This window comes from Leguminivora glycinivorella, chromosome 7, assembly GCF_023078275.1.
Source record: "Leguminivora glycinivorella isolate SPB_JAAS2020 chromosome 7, LegGlyc_1.1, whole genome shotgun sequence".
Taxonomy (NCBI): Eukaryota; Metazoa; Arthropoda; class Insecta; order Lepidoptera; family Tortricidae; genus Leguminivora; species Leguminivora glycinivorella.
The window spans coordinates 804,257-820,583 of record NC_062977.1 but is presented as its reverse complement, the minus strand read 5'-3'; the positions used below and the strand labels follow the sequence as shown (position 1 = coordinate 820,583).

Sequence of the window (16,327 nt, the reverse complement as noted above, 5' to 3'; positions counted from 1 at the left end):
CCTGTTCGTGATGTGGTGCCGTTGTGGCTGGGAGTGGCACGTGCGGAGGCAGATCCGCCACACATTCACCGAGGTTGTGAGCCAACACTCCCCGTACGAGTCTGTATTGCGCTGGGTCGAGCGCGCATTGTAAGGTGGCCAGGGTGCCTTGCACCGTCATGTCCGGAACTGCAATCAAAATATAATCCTCAGCTAGAAGTAACGAAGTATAGTTTGAACATTGTATTCTATCAAATCTGATTACAAGTGACCAAATTTATGAGTTGACTTCAAGCTGGGAGCTTAGCCACAAGCCTTAGCGCTCAAACTCGAATTATAAACGCACAGCGTTTAATAAGGTGCGCAAGATTTGTTGCAAAATACTAAAAGTAATGATTTAATAATGAATTACTAACTGCGTAAAAAACATTCAAGGATCGCTCAGCTGTCCTGTCATGGTCGCCATGTAATAGGCATAGCGCCGGGAAGGAGGTTGGTATAAATACTGTAGTCAGTAGCTGTTGAATATGTTTAATCTCCGGCTAATCTCCCAATCATCACCCCCATACATCAGTTGGTACTCTTTATTATATAACTAGCTTTTGCAAAATACTAAAGGTAATGATTTAATAATGAATTACCTGCATGGGATCGCTTCGTCTCGAGTCAGTATAAAAAGAGTTGCTATTTAATATGTTTAATCTCCGGCTAAAAATTAGCCTATGTCGTCTCTCCATCCCATCCCCTCAACTATCTCCACTTAAAAAATCATTTCAATTCGTCGCTCTGTTTTGCCGTGAAAGACGGACAAACAAACAGACACACACGCTTTCTCATTTATAATATTAGTATGGAAGTATGGATCCTACGTGATAATGAGAGCCAATCCCTTTTATCGTGTAGAGAAGTGACAACTGCATTCAATCACTACTACGTTGTCGATGTGATCAACGTGTAAGAATGTATACTAGCCTATCACATTTAGTTCTGGCAACCGTCAGCTATAAAGCTTTACAATACGGTACCGTTGTGCGAGTCGCTCAGGTTGCGCTCGACTTGCAGCAGCAAGCGCGCCGGGGCGGGCAGCAGCGGCGCGCCGCAGCGCCGCACGCGCAGCCCGCGCCGCCGCGCGCGCACCACACGCTGAGCTGCTCGAGGCGGATGGTTCGCACGTCGAGCAGCTCGTGGTAACCTGGAATGAAACTCTCGCTTAGTTGAGCATTTTCAGAATTTGGGACTCCCCAATTAGCGTAATTTGCTAACAAAAATTAACTCACTGTCAGTTTTGTGACGATAATCAAGCAAGAAATTTCTATAAAAATATTGTTTTTGGGTTAATTACATAAACTTAGAGCGATAATCTGCATTCAGAATGTGAAAAAAGTAAATTTTTGAGACAGACAATTAAACAATTCGTCACTACTTTTAAAAAATCTCGTATCTCACGATGTTCCTCAAAGTTAAAACGCAGTAAGTCTAGATGCATTCCATACATACTTACTACAATTTTCTTTTCATTAACAGACGAAGATACAAGTTTTTTTAAAAGTAGTGACGAATTGTCGTCAAAAAACTGACAGCGAGGTAATTTTTGTTAACAACTTACGCTAATTGGGGTGTCCCAAATTCTGAAAATGCCTAGTTATGAACCAAAGTTTTGAAAAGACAGAGTTCATAGAGACATCATAAATAAGAAAATTCTAAGTGTGATTGGTAAAAGAAAGTGCAAAAAGAAGTGACATGAGCGAGTTGATCTTTATTCCATTTGATTGATGTAGTTTCTATCGATTCAAAGATAATAAAATAATGCCATCTATGAAGCTTTAGTTTGTTGAGTATAGAAGACACCAGCATCATGATTTGACCTAGTGCTGACCGTGTTCGAATATCCTGCCTTCTTACAGAAGTTTTCAAATCGCTTCCGCCCAAAGTGCGCCGCGACTTTGAGCGGCCACAGGTAGGATGATGGCGGAGGTTAGGCAGCGACTGACAGACGTTGACGACTTGAAGACATACTGGAACTGAAAACACATTACAAAACTTACCAGCGTCAGGATCTGTCCTAGTGCTGACTGTGTCCGGATCCCCCGCCTTCCTAAAGCAGTTGTCTATAGTTAGTTCTGTCAGTTCCGCGCGAAGGGCGCCACGACTTCTACCAGATACGGGTAGGACGATGACGGGAGATAAGCAGCGGACTGAGAGACGTTGGCGGCTTGTTGGAGACACGCCGACGGATACAGAGACCTGCGAACAGAATGAAAATGTCACAAGTGTTTTATCTTAAAAAAAATGAACAAAATTTCAAAAATCCAGTCCACATGATTTTTTTTTTCTTAAAACACTGATATGATTTCTATTGAAGTCCATAAAATTAAAAACCTCGCCAGTGTCGGTAGAGACCTCTCAATATTGTCTTGTCACAGTGACAATAATACAAAATGGGTCGAAAGTTAAATTCTTTGACTGTACAGTCACCTGCTATAAGATATTACTCTTGGAGAAAAAAATAGGTGACACGCCATTTTAGCTCAACAAATAAGATAGGCGTGAGTCCCCACAAGATGGAATGATGACCTGGTGAAGGTCGCAGGAGTCAGCTGGAAGCGGGTGGCGCAGGACAGGTCATTGTGGCAATCTTTGGGCCTATGTCCAGCAGTGGACCTCTTTCGGCAGATATGATAATGATGATGAAATAAGATCGTATCAGATATTTTTGCGGCCTTCATCGTGTAACATATTATTGCAGGTGACTGTGCATAAAAAGTCAAGGTGCTACGGACAGAATCTGTTAAATACCTTCTGTCTCGCTTGCACTATAACCCTTCTCAGCTGTCGGAAGTCGTGTGCGAACGCGTACAGCTCGTGTATGAAGCGCTTCGTGTGGACATACGTGGCTGGCCCGAGGGCCACGGTGAGCGACGTTTCGTAGCCGGCCTCGGTCGCTTCTGTGGCGCTGAGTCTGTTGACAACAGTGTGTTATGAAATATTTTTAAACATCAGTGGCGCAGCTAGTGTGCTCTCGGGGTCAGGTCCGCCAAATTCAGCCTTCCCACAACTACGCGTAACGACCGCTTACAGACTGCAGCACGCTGGTAACGACCGCTAAAATTGATTATCAGTAAAGTAAGTACCTAATATTAAGGTAGGTTTCTTTTTGCTCGGTGTTGCCTAGCAGAAATTTTCACCAGCCGCCACTGGTAGACTGCGTATTAGTGCGTAGATTTTGATACCTTTATTAGGCACCTATATTGTGAGTTATGTTTAGCCAACAAAAGCGATGTTTCTAAAATTTGGACATTTCACCATAAATCGTCTAAAATAGACGCTAAGTATACATAGACTAGTACACTCCTTTAAAACTAGAATAATGTAGTTATCGATTATTTTAGTATTTGCTAGCTACGTACCTCGTATAAAGTATCTCCAGTGCTTTATCCCCATGCGTTCTCAGTCTATCCCTCCACAGCGGCGCTCTCGGCGTGAGATCCGCCAAATGCAGTCCTCCTACAGCTACGCGTAGCGACCGCGTATGCGCGGACGCGTGAGCTTGCATGTTAGCGCGTACGCGTAGAGCGCGGGCCGAACAGACTTCGCCGCGCGCCCCGACTAGGACCACGCCGAGAGAGCGGATCGACATTTCAGTTTGCGTTGTGCCTTCTTCGGGTGATTGTTCGGAGGGGGTGACGCTGGCTTCTGAGGGTTTAAGAGAGACTGTGTAATTTCTGAGTCGCTAATTTTCTAAATTTAAGTAAGTACAATAATTGGACATTCTGAAGAAGTGTAGAAAGGTGTGCCTTGTACAATACAGGACAAGCTACAGTTAGTAAATACAATTAAAATTCATTTGTTTCTGCAAAAAATGAAACTGGAAAAATATTAAACATGTAAAATCGGGTAACTCACATGAACTTGTCGAAGGTCGTTTGACATGTGTCGCAGCGAGCTACGGCCGGCAGTCTGCGTCGGGATACCATCGGTATAGCGCGTGCTCAATGAAAATGCTCCACGTTACGGAGCGAAACATGTCGAGCGACCTTCGACAATTTAATATGTGAGTGTCTCACGGTAGTTTTATTAATAAAACTGCAAAAAGGTTAAGCCAAGTATATCGTAGCTTTATACCTAGACTAGATAAACGCTTGTTTTGTTCATGGTATTTTCTATCCACTCTAAAGACGTTTTAAGAGATCACATACAGTAATCAATTGTTATTCCTCTTCTCATTAACATTTACTAAGGTATCTATGCAAATATAGATAATTCTATCAATCTATCTCAATGAGTACATATATGACTAAGTAAAAACTTGCCTGCGCTAGGTTGAGGTTCAGGTATTTCGTCCGGCTCTTCCCCGGCCACGCCAAAGAAGTCCAAAACTGCCACCCAGCTGTCAATACTGACTACCAGCTTTAGGCAGTTGAAGCGGACTCGAGTGTGCCGAGATACCTGTGGGAAAACCATAGATTTAGAATTATTAAACTAGATTGTTTAGTTAGGTCAAAAAGTGTGTCCACATGAGAGGTAATTGTTTGGGCTGGTGTCCCTCTCGCACTTGCTGACAATGTCAACATTATTCAGTGACGTCATCACTGTCATAAATTGGGGATACCAGTCAATTTTCAAAGTTACTACTAAATCTACTAACACCCAATTGAAAGTATTTTTTAATTATACAAATCTTTGATTTACTGGCATCAAAATAATTACATTATAATTATTTTCAAATTTTTTGAAATATATCGAAACCCTAGTTTGAATATAACATTAAAATAAAATAAGAAGTTATAAAGTCAGGTAATATACAGATAAAAATACTACTAATATGGGAACCTCATTAACACTGGCAACACGTGCGAGAGGGACACCAGCCCAAACAATGCCCTCTCATGTGGACCGTTTTCGCTAGTCTGATACGATCGACTTTCTGTTTCAGTAATAAGGTTTAATTTCGTATGGCAAAAAATGTGATTGAGCTGTCCCCTGTAAAGGTCTTTGGGGAAAACAATAAGGAATGAGAGAAGAAAGAGAAAAAAACTCGAATGTAAATGATGTAGATTCATTTTCTTATTATATTTCAGTAATGCGAATTGTAAACCATTTATCGCATGATTCCTCAATTTTTTTATTTGTACGTTTTTTTTATTATTATTTAAAGACATATATAACTCCGTATAGACGGATAAGGTCTAAGAAAAAAACGTACCTCAAAGCCATAGAGAACAAGGTACGGTGGCCAAGATGGCGTTACACCTTTGGGGAACGCTTGGCTAGATGGTAGCGCCATATTAATATTTGACATTTTAACACATATCAAGCTAAGAATATGGGCCAAATTGTCAAAGTTCAAAAGTTTGAAGCTTGTGTCGAGAGATGGCAGTCTATGCACTGTGATTACACATTTTACTTCGACAGTCTCTATAATACTCGATCCTCTTTGCTGCATACATGCATAACTTGTACACAACACTTTACTCACCCGATTATATAGATCGTGGAAGTTCGCATGCTGCGGGTCTCGCATCCGCACAGTGACGTTGACCAGCCCGTCGCCCGCGCCATCTTCCGCGTCCGCTTCCGCCTCAGCGTCCGCTGTCTCTGATTCCGTGACGCCGAGTTCTGGTGAACAGGGCGGGGTCGGGCCGCATTTACTGTCACGTTTGGTTCGGTGATACTGCACAGAAAGAAAAAGATAAAATAGAACCATTTTTAACTACACAGCTTGAGGTAAGAATTGTTAGGTATTAGGTGCTCTGCAATATTAGCTGTGGCGTGGCGTGAAAATTTTCGTTGATAAAGCCGGAGGGGTTTTCGGGATCTGTTTTGTATGAACTTCTACAGATACTGGAGAATTTTAGGGAACCCGTAGGGAATCGAGTTGTATCGACGCCCCGCCACTGAATCTTGAAAACATATTTTGTCATAAGGACTGATTCGTAACGAATTTGACAATTCGAAACTGTGTTAAAAGTACCGAAGCCGGCCGAATCAAAGTTTGGTTTTTCTATAATGTGTTAAAAATGTATTCAATTTTTTTTATTTATTACTAAATTCATCATTCTCCGTTTCTCCTTGCTCATGTTGTAAGTTTTGTTGTATGCCCTCCATCATACATCCGACAGTGTTTTTTGACACATTCTTAGTTTTAGTCCTAACAAGGACTACCTTGTTTTAAATATTTTGGTTGCTCATCGTGGGTATCATTTCAATGAACGAATTTCTTGGACACTACATGCTATACCGGTTAATCGGTCAATACTGTGGGACTTCGTTAAATCAAGTCTTTCGTCCCGATTTCGAGAGCACTGGCTTTAGCAAGCTGCTGGCTTCATAAATATCGTGGATGATATCCAGCTATTGTCAGAACAAAGTTGAAAGATCGTATTATTAAATAAAATCTGCTAACAGATTCTTTCAGCAATTTTTGCTGTAGATTTCTCTATCGAAAAGTAACCAATGCCAGGTAACTAATACCGCATCAACTTAATTCCTGGTAAAGTAGATATTTGGAGACACGTTTAAATTTTCATTGTTTCACAGGAATCGTAAAGAAATTGCCTTTCAGATATGGTATAATCTTGGTTGCCAGGTAGTGTTGAAAATTATTTAAATGCAAGTTTCGTCAACAGAAATCAAGATTTTAACAGCAGTTTGTCGCCGAATTATTTTCAGCGTTCACTTTAATTTTATTTATCTAGTTAGTTGTGATTTGCTTTTAAAAATAATTTTAAATATAATAATTTTGTGATTCTGGCAATTTTAATGGTGGAAAGTATAATCAAAGTAAACTAGAAATTATCCAAGAAAATACACTCTGAATTTGTAAAATTTGTTACGAATCAGCCCTTATGTACATAATTTGGTCTTATAATTAAACTACCGAAATATTACAAAACGAAACGGAGTTGAGTACAAAACGAAACAGTTTTGAGTGCATGTTGCACAAAACACTAAATTCTCAACCAACACGTTTCTGTCTACATTGGCAGCTACACAGATGGCGCCACAGTTACAGACGGTGCTCGGCCGAAGTCTGGACACGATTTGGACACGAACACTGCCTTGGTGTGACACGAACAGTATGACATACCTCTCTGTCTACATTGAGTCCGCTGGGCAGAGACACAGATGGCGCCACTGTGACAGGCGGCGCTCGCCCGAAGTCCGGACACGATTTGGACACGAACACGGCTTTAGCTGGTACGTGCGGTGCGTGAGACACTAGGAGCATACGGTGCTTGGACTCTGGGTCTTGTGTCAAGTCTTCCATTGTTACGGAGTGGAGGGATACCTGTTGAAAAATACAAATTCCTTATTCATGATTTAGTTAAATTACCTATACACCTATAATTAAAAATGATTGATAAAGACAAACGATTACAGCTGAGGGATTAAAGCTAAAGCGTTATTGAATAACGCTAAAAATGCCTTGACGAATTAAGTTGCGCTGCATAGCATTGTGACCAATAGATATATGAAATTCCACATCGAAATATCGTCACAAAATGTCCCTATTTGAAAAATTGCTCTTTGACTATGAAACGGTAGTTTCTAAAGTTCTATCAGCAAAATTTGTACACAGTTTGTCTAATTAATATTTAAAATCATCACATTCTCTTTGGTTTGCTGAAATCATTCTAATTTAACTATTTCATGTATACGTACGTGTAGATCAGACTCGTGAGCTCTCGGCCGTCGAAGCCGCACGGCGAACTCTCTGAACGCCAGTTGTACCAGCTCCGTTCGCCGCGGCCCAGATCTGCGCGCAGCTCCACAGTGAATGACGACAGCTCGAAGTGCACTGGTAATACAAATATTGCACGATTAGGTTTCGTTTTGTGTTAGATTTGTTAGTCAAAGTTAATTGGGGACGTTGTCAATTCATAAAACTCAAACTTAGCAACATTTTTATTCTCTTTACATTTTTTTGTTCTTTAATTTCTTTTAATTTAGCAACATTATTATTAGTTTACAACTTTCAATGTGTTTACGAGATATTTTACAAAACATAAGCGCTGTCACTGATTTAAACTTTCACGATTATTACACATAATTATTTTTAAATCGGGACTTAATCGCGTATAACTACATATTAATAACTACATATTATTTGTTAGAGTCAGGGCCAAACCACTGGATCGAACTACATGACCCTAAAGTCCTTTCCACGGAACGCCATTTCTACAGTAGAAAAGTGCGTGAAGCCATTGAAATCAGAAAACATCGCAATTTCAATCGGGACGAAGGTTTTAGGATCTCATCCACATGGAATCCTGTCATTAATAAGTGTAAGCCGAAAATAATATCGACAGTCGTTAAATCGAATATCGTCAGTGTTGTATGTCGACAGAGTAACATCCCTAGTGCGCAAACAGTTCAAGTTGATAATCAAAACCAAGTGCGGGTAGTTCGAAAAACTCGCGCGGCTGTCAGAAGGTGTTGATGTCATTTCAAGCCAGTCTTCTCCGAGACCACGGGGACAACGCCGTCCTTGAAACGTTGGAGGTCAGTTTAATATGTAGTTATACGCGATTAAGTCCCGATTTAAAAATAATTATAAGCGCTGTCCACTGATATTTATTTATTTATTACAAGCAGCTGCTTGTAATAAATAAACTCTTTTTTTTAAATTATAAATGGGCTTACTCTTGGCCACAGACTAGCCGAAGGCAAAGACGCGGCCTACGATGGAGTGAGCTCGCCCAGAAGATGCCTGTTCACTCTTGATTTGAAGGTTGCCGGGTTATATGAGCTCGAAAATATAGCCGCCGGCAAGGAATTCCACTCCTTGGCAGTGCGCATAAGAAAAGAAGAAGCAAAGCGCTTCGTGCGAATTCTCGGAATATCTACCAAGTAAGGATGGAAACCGATGGTAGAATGGGGACGGTGGAATAAGCTCGTGTAGCTCTTGAGCACACTCCCCGAAGTGCAACCTGTAAAACACCGACAGACTGGCTCAACAGCTCAACTGAGTTGTAGTCTGTATCCACCCATAGAACTTGTCTGTACACTGTGGGGTACAGTAACGAGGCACTGCTAGCCAGTAGTACACGGTGTGTGTAGTGTCCCCACTAGTGACTACTGTGTCTTCCGGTGTGTGTAGTGTCCCCACTAATGACACCTGTGTCCTCGGTGTGAATTGTCCCCCCTACTGACTAACCGGTGTAAAGTGACCCCGGTGAGTGTAGTGTCCTTACTAGTGATTACTGTGTCCTCCGGTGTGTGTAGTATCCCCAATAATGACACCTGTGTCCTCGGTGTGAGTAACATCCCCACTACTGACTACTGTGTCCCCGGTGTATGTAGCGTCCCCACTAGTGACTACTGTGTCCCCTTGAGTGACTACTGTTCTCCGGTGTGGGTGGTGTCCTCAATAATGACTACTGTGTCGGTGTCACTGTCACCGGCTGGTGGCGCGTGTAGAGTGCAGGGTACCTGAGAGCGGCACGTGCTGCGCGCGCGGCGGGCGCGGCTGCGGCGCGGCGCGGGGGGGCGGCACGGCGAGCACGGCGGCGCGGAGGGCCGGGTCCAGGCGCAGCGTCGGCACTGCGGGCTCCATCTCTTGGACTGACATCGATTCCTGCACACAGTAGTTACAAGTCATTATCATCGCCATCCGCCTTGCGTTATCCCGGCAATTGCCACGACTCATACCCTGGGGTCCGCTTTGACAACTAATCCTACAGTACAAGTATTGATTAATAATTCGGTAGCCGACCCTTGTATCCGACAAATCATATATGAAACCCCAAGACAAAGAGTGTAATGTGAAAATGAAATCATATCAATTATAAATATTTCAAAGTGGTTTCTTATATACCTGATGGTACTGTTGTGTTGGCATTGGCGCAGGTGCAGGCTCGTCGGCAGCGCTGAGATACCTAATCGTATCTAACAGCTGTTCATATTGTTCACGACGCGCTGACACGTGGAGACCGCCTACGACTTGGCCGGTTACTTCGCACTGCGTGAAAATTGATTACATGAAAATATTATATTCAGTGATTATATCATTATTTACGACTTTTAGAGAATAGTGGTAAGATAAATTTCTGAAAGTCACAATCACAATAGGTGGTAACACAATAATTAACATTAAAATTTCGATGACTTTACTTTGAGCATAATGGACTGCAGTAGTTCTAAAATGTTCTGTTAGGAAGATATGTTTAAAAGACGCATTTACATTCCAATACAAAATGAAACAAAACAATTTTCCAATTAGAATTTTGATGGACTTAATTGAGCCATTAATGAAATTACCTGTGGTTCAGTGTTTGGCTCAAGATGCCCATAATGCACGGCTAACTGTAAGGCTGTGTTGTGTAAGACAGGTTTGCCGCCGCCGGCGTCGTAGATGGATGGCATACTTTCGGCGCTCAGTGTCGTCTGCTTTAGCTTTGAGCTCACGTCCACCTTAAAACGAACGGTAAAATTAGACAAGCTCTGACTGAAGGCATAGTCACACAAATTAAAAAATATACTAATTAGTTGCCGCATGCCGGTGGTATAGTACGATGCATAAGGAGGGAAATGTCATGTGATCCTATTATGGGGTTACGGAGGTTGAAACACGTCTGTAATATCACATGATTCACATATCTCACTGTAGCGTAGTTGTAAATCGTTGACTTCGCAGTCACCAAGTTCTGGGTTCGAATACTCCTGGGTGCCGGCTTTGATATCACTTGTCGGAGAAACGACTACCGGATTAGGTGCGCGTCATTTAGCGGCTAAAACGGTTCACGAGGCTCATGCGGCCTCGCACACATGGCGGTGCCACACTAACGTGACACTACACACGTCAGAAACACAGTAGTCATTAATGGGGACACTACACACACCGGGAACAGTAGTCACTAATAGTGGGGACACTATACACACCGGGAACAGTAATTATTCAGTAGTTGGGACAGTACACACACTGGGGACACAGTAGTCAGTAATGGGGACACTACACACACCGAGGACACAATACTCACGGAAGCGAGCGATATATCAGTGACGCGCACGCGATAAGCGGCGCGATGCCCGCGCGGCCGGTTGGCTAGGCTCATGCGACCCAGGTGGGCCACGAAAACTTGTGGGGACAACGCTGAACGGGGCACCACCACTACTGGGGATTCCAGTTCGATGTTTACTCTGCGAAAAAAACGAAAGTGCAAAATTCTTACAATAGATGTCGCTAGGTGTACCTATAAGCACTACTTACTACTGTACTACTGGTTACTACTGGTCTCATACTGTGCTATAGGCTCATATGGTAAAAATATTTCGTCACTACTTTTAAAAAAACTCTCGCAACAATCATGTGCTAGCCCTACTGAGCTGCTTTAACCAAACAACAACAAATCGTCACTACTTTGAAAAAATCTCGTATCTCACGCTGTTCCTCAAAGTTAAAACGCAGTAAGTCTATATGCATTCCATACATACTTACTACAATTTTATTTTTATTGACAGACGAAGATACGAGTTTTTTTTAAAGTAGTGACGAAATATTTTTACCAGAAGAACATTGGGCTAGCGAACTAATGATCTTTAATTCAATTCCCACCCCAGACAATGTAAATAAATAAATATTATTGGACATTCTTACACAGATTGACTGAGGCCCACGGTAAGCTCAAGAAGGCTTGTGTTGTGGGTAGGTACTCAGGCAACGATATATATAATATATAAATACTTATATACATAGAAAACATCCATGACTCAGGAACAAATATCAGTGCTCATCACACAAATAAATGCCCTTACCGGGATTCGAACCCGATAAGGGAATGATTTTAAAACTTAAAAAAAAAAGTAATTTTTAATTTTATGATTATAGGTTTTGTCATTCTTAGCAATCTACAGAAATCTTATATTATCCATAATACTACTTAATTATGAAGGGTCTTACGTGAGATTAATTTCCTCGGCAGGTTCGTCGATGGAGCAGCCTAAACTAGTAGTGCGGCGCCGCGGCGACACACCTTCCATTGAGGTAGATATCTTTGGGTTTGCGTACAGTGTGTCACCTCTGAAACAATCATTAAATTGCAACATTTTTTTTTATGGAATAGGTGGCAAACGAGCAGACAGGTCGCCTGATGGTAAGCGATCACCGCCGCCCAGGGACATCCGAAACACCAGAGGTGTTGGAGGTGCGTTGCCGGCCTTTAAGATGGGTGTACGCTCTTTTCTTGAAGATTATTAAAAAAAATACCAAAATTATTAAAAAAAAGTCTAGTTTAATATACCCGTGGGGCAAAGAAGATCGAGTATCAGTATTATAGAGAGTTACTGTCAAAGTAAAATGTGCATAGACTGCCATTTCTATACACAAGCTTAAAATAAATTTAAAAGTGGAAAATGTCTGCCTTGGGTGAGACTTGAACTCACGGCCTCTGGATCGATACTCCAGCGCTCTGCCAACTGAGCCACCAAGACTTCAACCAAGCCAGCGAAATTTTCCACCACTTAGGTCAATGGGACCCGTAGCGACATCTACCGTAAGAGTGTTAAACTTCTTAAATGGCAACCGGAGTTCCAAGTCATATTGGAAATTCACCAGTTACGATGCGCTAACCATGCTAAATTTTAACTTCTGATTAGCAGAAACGTCTGCAATCGATGCCATTAGGCTTAGAATAAATTTATTCATTATTAAATTTATTCTTGAGAAGTTAAAATTTACAAGCTTAAAACTTTTGAACCTCAGTTTTGACAATTTGGCCCATATTCTTAGCTTGATATGTGTTAAAATCTCAAATATTAATATTAGCACCATCTAGCCGAGCGATCCCCAAAAGGGTAACGCCATCTAGGCAACCGTACCTTTTTCTCTAGGGCTTTGAGGTACGTTTTTTTCTTAGACTTTATCCGTCTATACGGAGTTACATATTTATGTCTTTGCCGTGGGGTGAAGGGTTAATTTATCAGCCCCCTATTATGTCGCCCCCTATCGGGGGTGTCGTAGAAGTCGACCGTGGCCACAGTGGTGTAGTGTGATGGGCTGGAAAGCTGGCACTGTAATGTCACAATTTTGTTGTTTTTCAACCCAATTGATATGATAAAGAGCCCAAGCAGGCAAGCATGATCGCGCGATAAATGATAAAACATCAGGCCGTCCCTATCGCACTATTTGTAAGCGCGATAGGGACTGCCAGATGTTTTATCATTTATCGCGCGACCATGCTTGCCTGCCAAGAGTGGCACTAAAAAAATGCCTTTTCACGTTTTCTGCCACCCCGTTTGAGAATACAGGCTTGAGTTTATGTATGTATCAGATATGTGACATACCTCGCGACGAGACCAACAGCCATATCGTGAGCCGCGGCGCGGATGGACCGCGCTAGGTTCGCGAGGTATTGCTTGAACTCTGTGAGACAGGAGCGTAATTCTCGCAGTAAGGCACTGGAGTGAGTCACCCATACGCTGGCGACGTGCAGAGATACTGACGCTTCGACACCTGTGTAAAAAATATAGTTTAGATATTTTTTTTTCTTGTTAATAGGTAATAGACTGATCCAAGGTAGTATGTATAAATTGAGCACTTTGCACAACCAGTAGGAAAAGTTGCAAGGAAAATCATGCTTGCGAAAGTGGTGGCCGTAAATCAACTCAGAAAAGTCAAGAATCACATTTTTTTGCCAAAGTCGATGACAAAAAAATTCTTGTAATGAGATAAGTTCAATATTTGAACTTATCTCGTTGCAAGAAGTTATCTTTTTCACTCACCATCAGCAGTGACCCTCCTCGTGATGGTGAACAGTAGCGCCCGCTGGTCGGGCTGCGCCGTGGGCGCGGGCGCCCGGCCGGCGCTCAGCACGCGAGTATGCAAGCCTGCTCCCTCACAGAGGGACACCACTTGCACACCGCCGAGAGACCCGTCCACTTCTACGCGGGATGCATCTGTGCAAAAAAAGAATGATTATACAAAACTCTGCACCTGAAGGAATTATTCAGCTAGAAAATGGACGATGCTTACGAGTGAATAACCTAAAACTGTATGCGTATGTATACATTTTTTAAGCAGAGCCAAACATATCATCCTCCTTGTGTTATCCCGGCTTTCGCCACGGCTCGTGAGAGACTTGGGTCCGCTTTGACAACTAATCCCAAGATTTGTAGTAGCTATTAGTTTTACGAAAGCGCGCGACCTCCGGATTAAAAGTCGCATGCTCTTATCGCTAGGCCGCCAGCGTTTCCAAGCAGCCAGCAAGCAGAGTCGAACATAAGAATATAACCCATATATTGAAACTTACCGACGGTGGCCTGTATGCGTGCTTCGCTGACGGTGGCTGTAGCAATCTTCTTGGCGACCACGGCACCGTCGTGTACTGCTGCCCGCAGCAGTAACACGCCGAGGCGGTGGAAATCGAACGTGATCTCTGTTCGGACCTCCTGCGAACAAATTATTTTTGAATTATTTTCCATGGCTTCTGATAAACATTTGAATAATACAATCACATCCTTTAGTCTATTTATTGGGAAGGATAAACTCCATTTAGATGCTGCAACTCTAAGGTTCATCATTAAATGAGTAGTGCTACTCTCTAAACAGCCACTAAAAGGATTCAATTCACATTATATGGCAAGTGTTTACGAGCGTGCTGCTCTAATGGTAGCTTACCACTCTTATTAGGCAAGTTTTACCTATTCTTTTAATAAAATTGTTGGTAAGAAATAGTTGATTTTACCTTGATTTCATCTTCAGTGGATGGCGTAGGTTTGGGCGGCTCCGCCGGTTCAGTCTTCTTGGCCCCGCTGCTGCCGAATACCCGCTGTGTGAAGCCTATCAGTTCCACTATCGTTTCTTGGTTCGCTGTAACAATAACCGTAACTTTAGTTGTTGTATTTTTTTTAAAATAAAGAGTGAGTTAAAATGGACTGAATCTAGTGTTGTTTTGTATTTGACTTTGCCGGGCTGTAAAGATTTTGCTACTCAGTGAAGCCCCTGTCACACCTCGGACACTGGCGATCAAATGCATGAAAGAGGCGCGTTCCTAGCACACATTCTAAGCTCGTGTAGGGTGGGCGGCACTTTCAGCGAGGAGCGGGAGTGGCCATACTGTACAATAGTACTCTTTATTATACTGTGCCCCTGGGGAGACAATGGTAGAGGATCTTGGTGACAAGACAAACCCTCAACCAAAGATGGTTGTCTATGTATATTAGTTCTCTTACCAATCTTATCCAAATTGTTGAACAATATATTCGCTATCCTTAAATCCTCTGATCCATTCTCTCCCTTCACCAGTGTCAGTTCTAACCAATCCACCGCCCCACCCCAGTTCCCGCTCCAGTTGACTGTTCCAGTAGTGTTTCAGGGTTGCCAGTTGGAGTTGTTCAAGTCACTGGATTCCCAAGCTGAATTACAGTTGATACAACCTGTGCTAGACTTTTGGAAACCCAAAATAGGTACTAGATACCGATGATATCCAATTTGTTAAACAATATATTCGCTATTCTCAAGTCTTCGGACCCATTTTCTCCCTTCACCAGCTCCACGGCAATAAGAGCCTCAGAATCCACCGCCCCTCCCCAGTTCCCGCTCCAATTAGTTGTTCCAGTGGTGTCCCAAGGTTGCCAGTTACTGGTGTTCCAATTAATGGATTCTCAAGCAGTATAACTGGTCTGCCAGCTGATAAAACCAGAGGTAGACTGTTGGAGACCCAATATACAAACTACTCACCGATGATATCCAAATTGTTGAACAATATATTCGCTATCCTCAAGTCTTCTGATCCATTCTCTCCCTTCACCAGCGTCAACTCAACAGCAATAAGAGCCTCAGAATCCACCGCCCCTCCCCAGTTCCCACTCCAGTTGGTGGTGCCAGTAGTGTTCCAGGGTTGCCAGTTGGAGTGGTTCCAGTTGGTGGTGGAGCCCCAGGCGGTGCTGTAGCTGGTGTTCCAGCTGCTGTTGGGCGGCCAGGTGGGGCCGGGGCTGGTGCGCTCAGCTTCTGGGGGATCTGTGGAAAAGGGAACATTATTATAACAACTTGGATTGACGTGATGTAGCAGAGAAATACACTTCACAACTCCTTATTCCAATATATTGAAGGACATAAGTAGGTTGTATTAAGAGTTATCGTAGGGGGCAAGAATGATAAGAATTCTTGGTGAAAAGGCATGGATGATAAGAGTTGTAGCTGTCAAATTAGTAACACAAATTATTTTAAACTTCATACCGCCACAGCGGGGTTAGCACAGAGTTTGGCGCGAGAGTACGTCGCCGCGAGATAGGCTACCATTAATACAATTAGAAAAAGACGTGGGATCTATCTCGCGGCGATATACTCTCGCGACAATCATGTGCTAGTCTTTGAAAAGAGTAACTTTTATAGTAATCCTAAGTTTAAAAG

At 42.6% G+C, this 16,327-nt stretch overlaps 1 protein-coding gene across 1 annotated transcript in view; it reads right to left on the bottom strand.

The window, feature by feature from the left end:
- Positions 1 to 16,327, bottom strand: part of LOC125227992 (vacuolar protein sorting-associated protein 13D) — a 77,472-nt gene that overhangs the window by 47,054 nt on the left and 14,091 nt on the right. Inside the window, 22 exon segments of the mRNA XM_048132429.1 lie at positions 2 to 168; positions 1,005 to 1,050; positions 1,053 to 1,171; positions 2,025 to 2,223; positions 2,776 to 2,938; positions 3,387 to 3,672; positions 4,290 to 4,425; positions 5,456 to 5,650; positions 7,067 to 7,267; positions 7,642 to 7,715; positions 7,718 to 7,777; positions 9,412 to 9,556; positions 9,797 to 9,940; positions 10,240 to 10,392; positions 10,959 to 11,118; positions 11,879 to 11,998; positions 13,261 to 13,429; positions 13,699 to 13,872; positions 14,226 to 14,364; positions 14,661 to 14,785; positions 15,656 to 15,926; positions 15,928 to 15,934. Of these exon segments, the coding sequence (XP_047988386.1) occupies positions 2 to 168; positions 1,005 to 1,050; positions 1,053 to 1,171; positions 2,025 to 2,223; positions 2,776 to 2,938; positions 3,387 to 3,672; positions 4,290 to 4,425; positions 5,456 to 5,650; positions 7,067 to 7,267; positions 7,642 to 7,715; positions 7,718 to 7,777; positions 9,412 to 9,556; positions 9,797 to 9,940; positions 10,240 to 10,392; positions 10,959 to 11,118; positions 11,879 to 11,998; positions 13,261 to 13,429; positions 13,699 to 13,872; positions 14,226 to 14,364; positions 14,661 to 14,785; positions 15,656 to 15,926; positions 15,928 to 15,934 (3,253 nt within the window).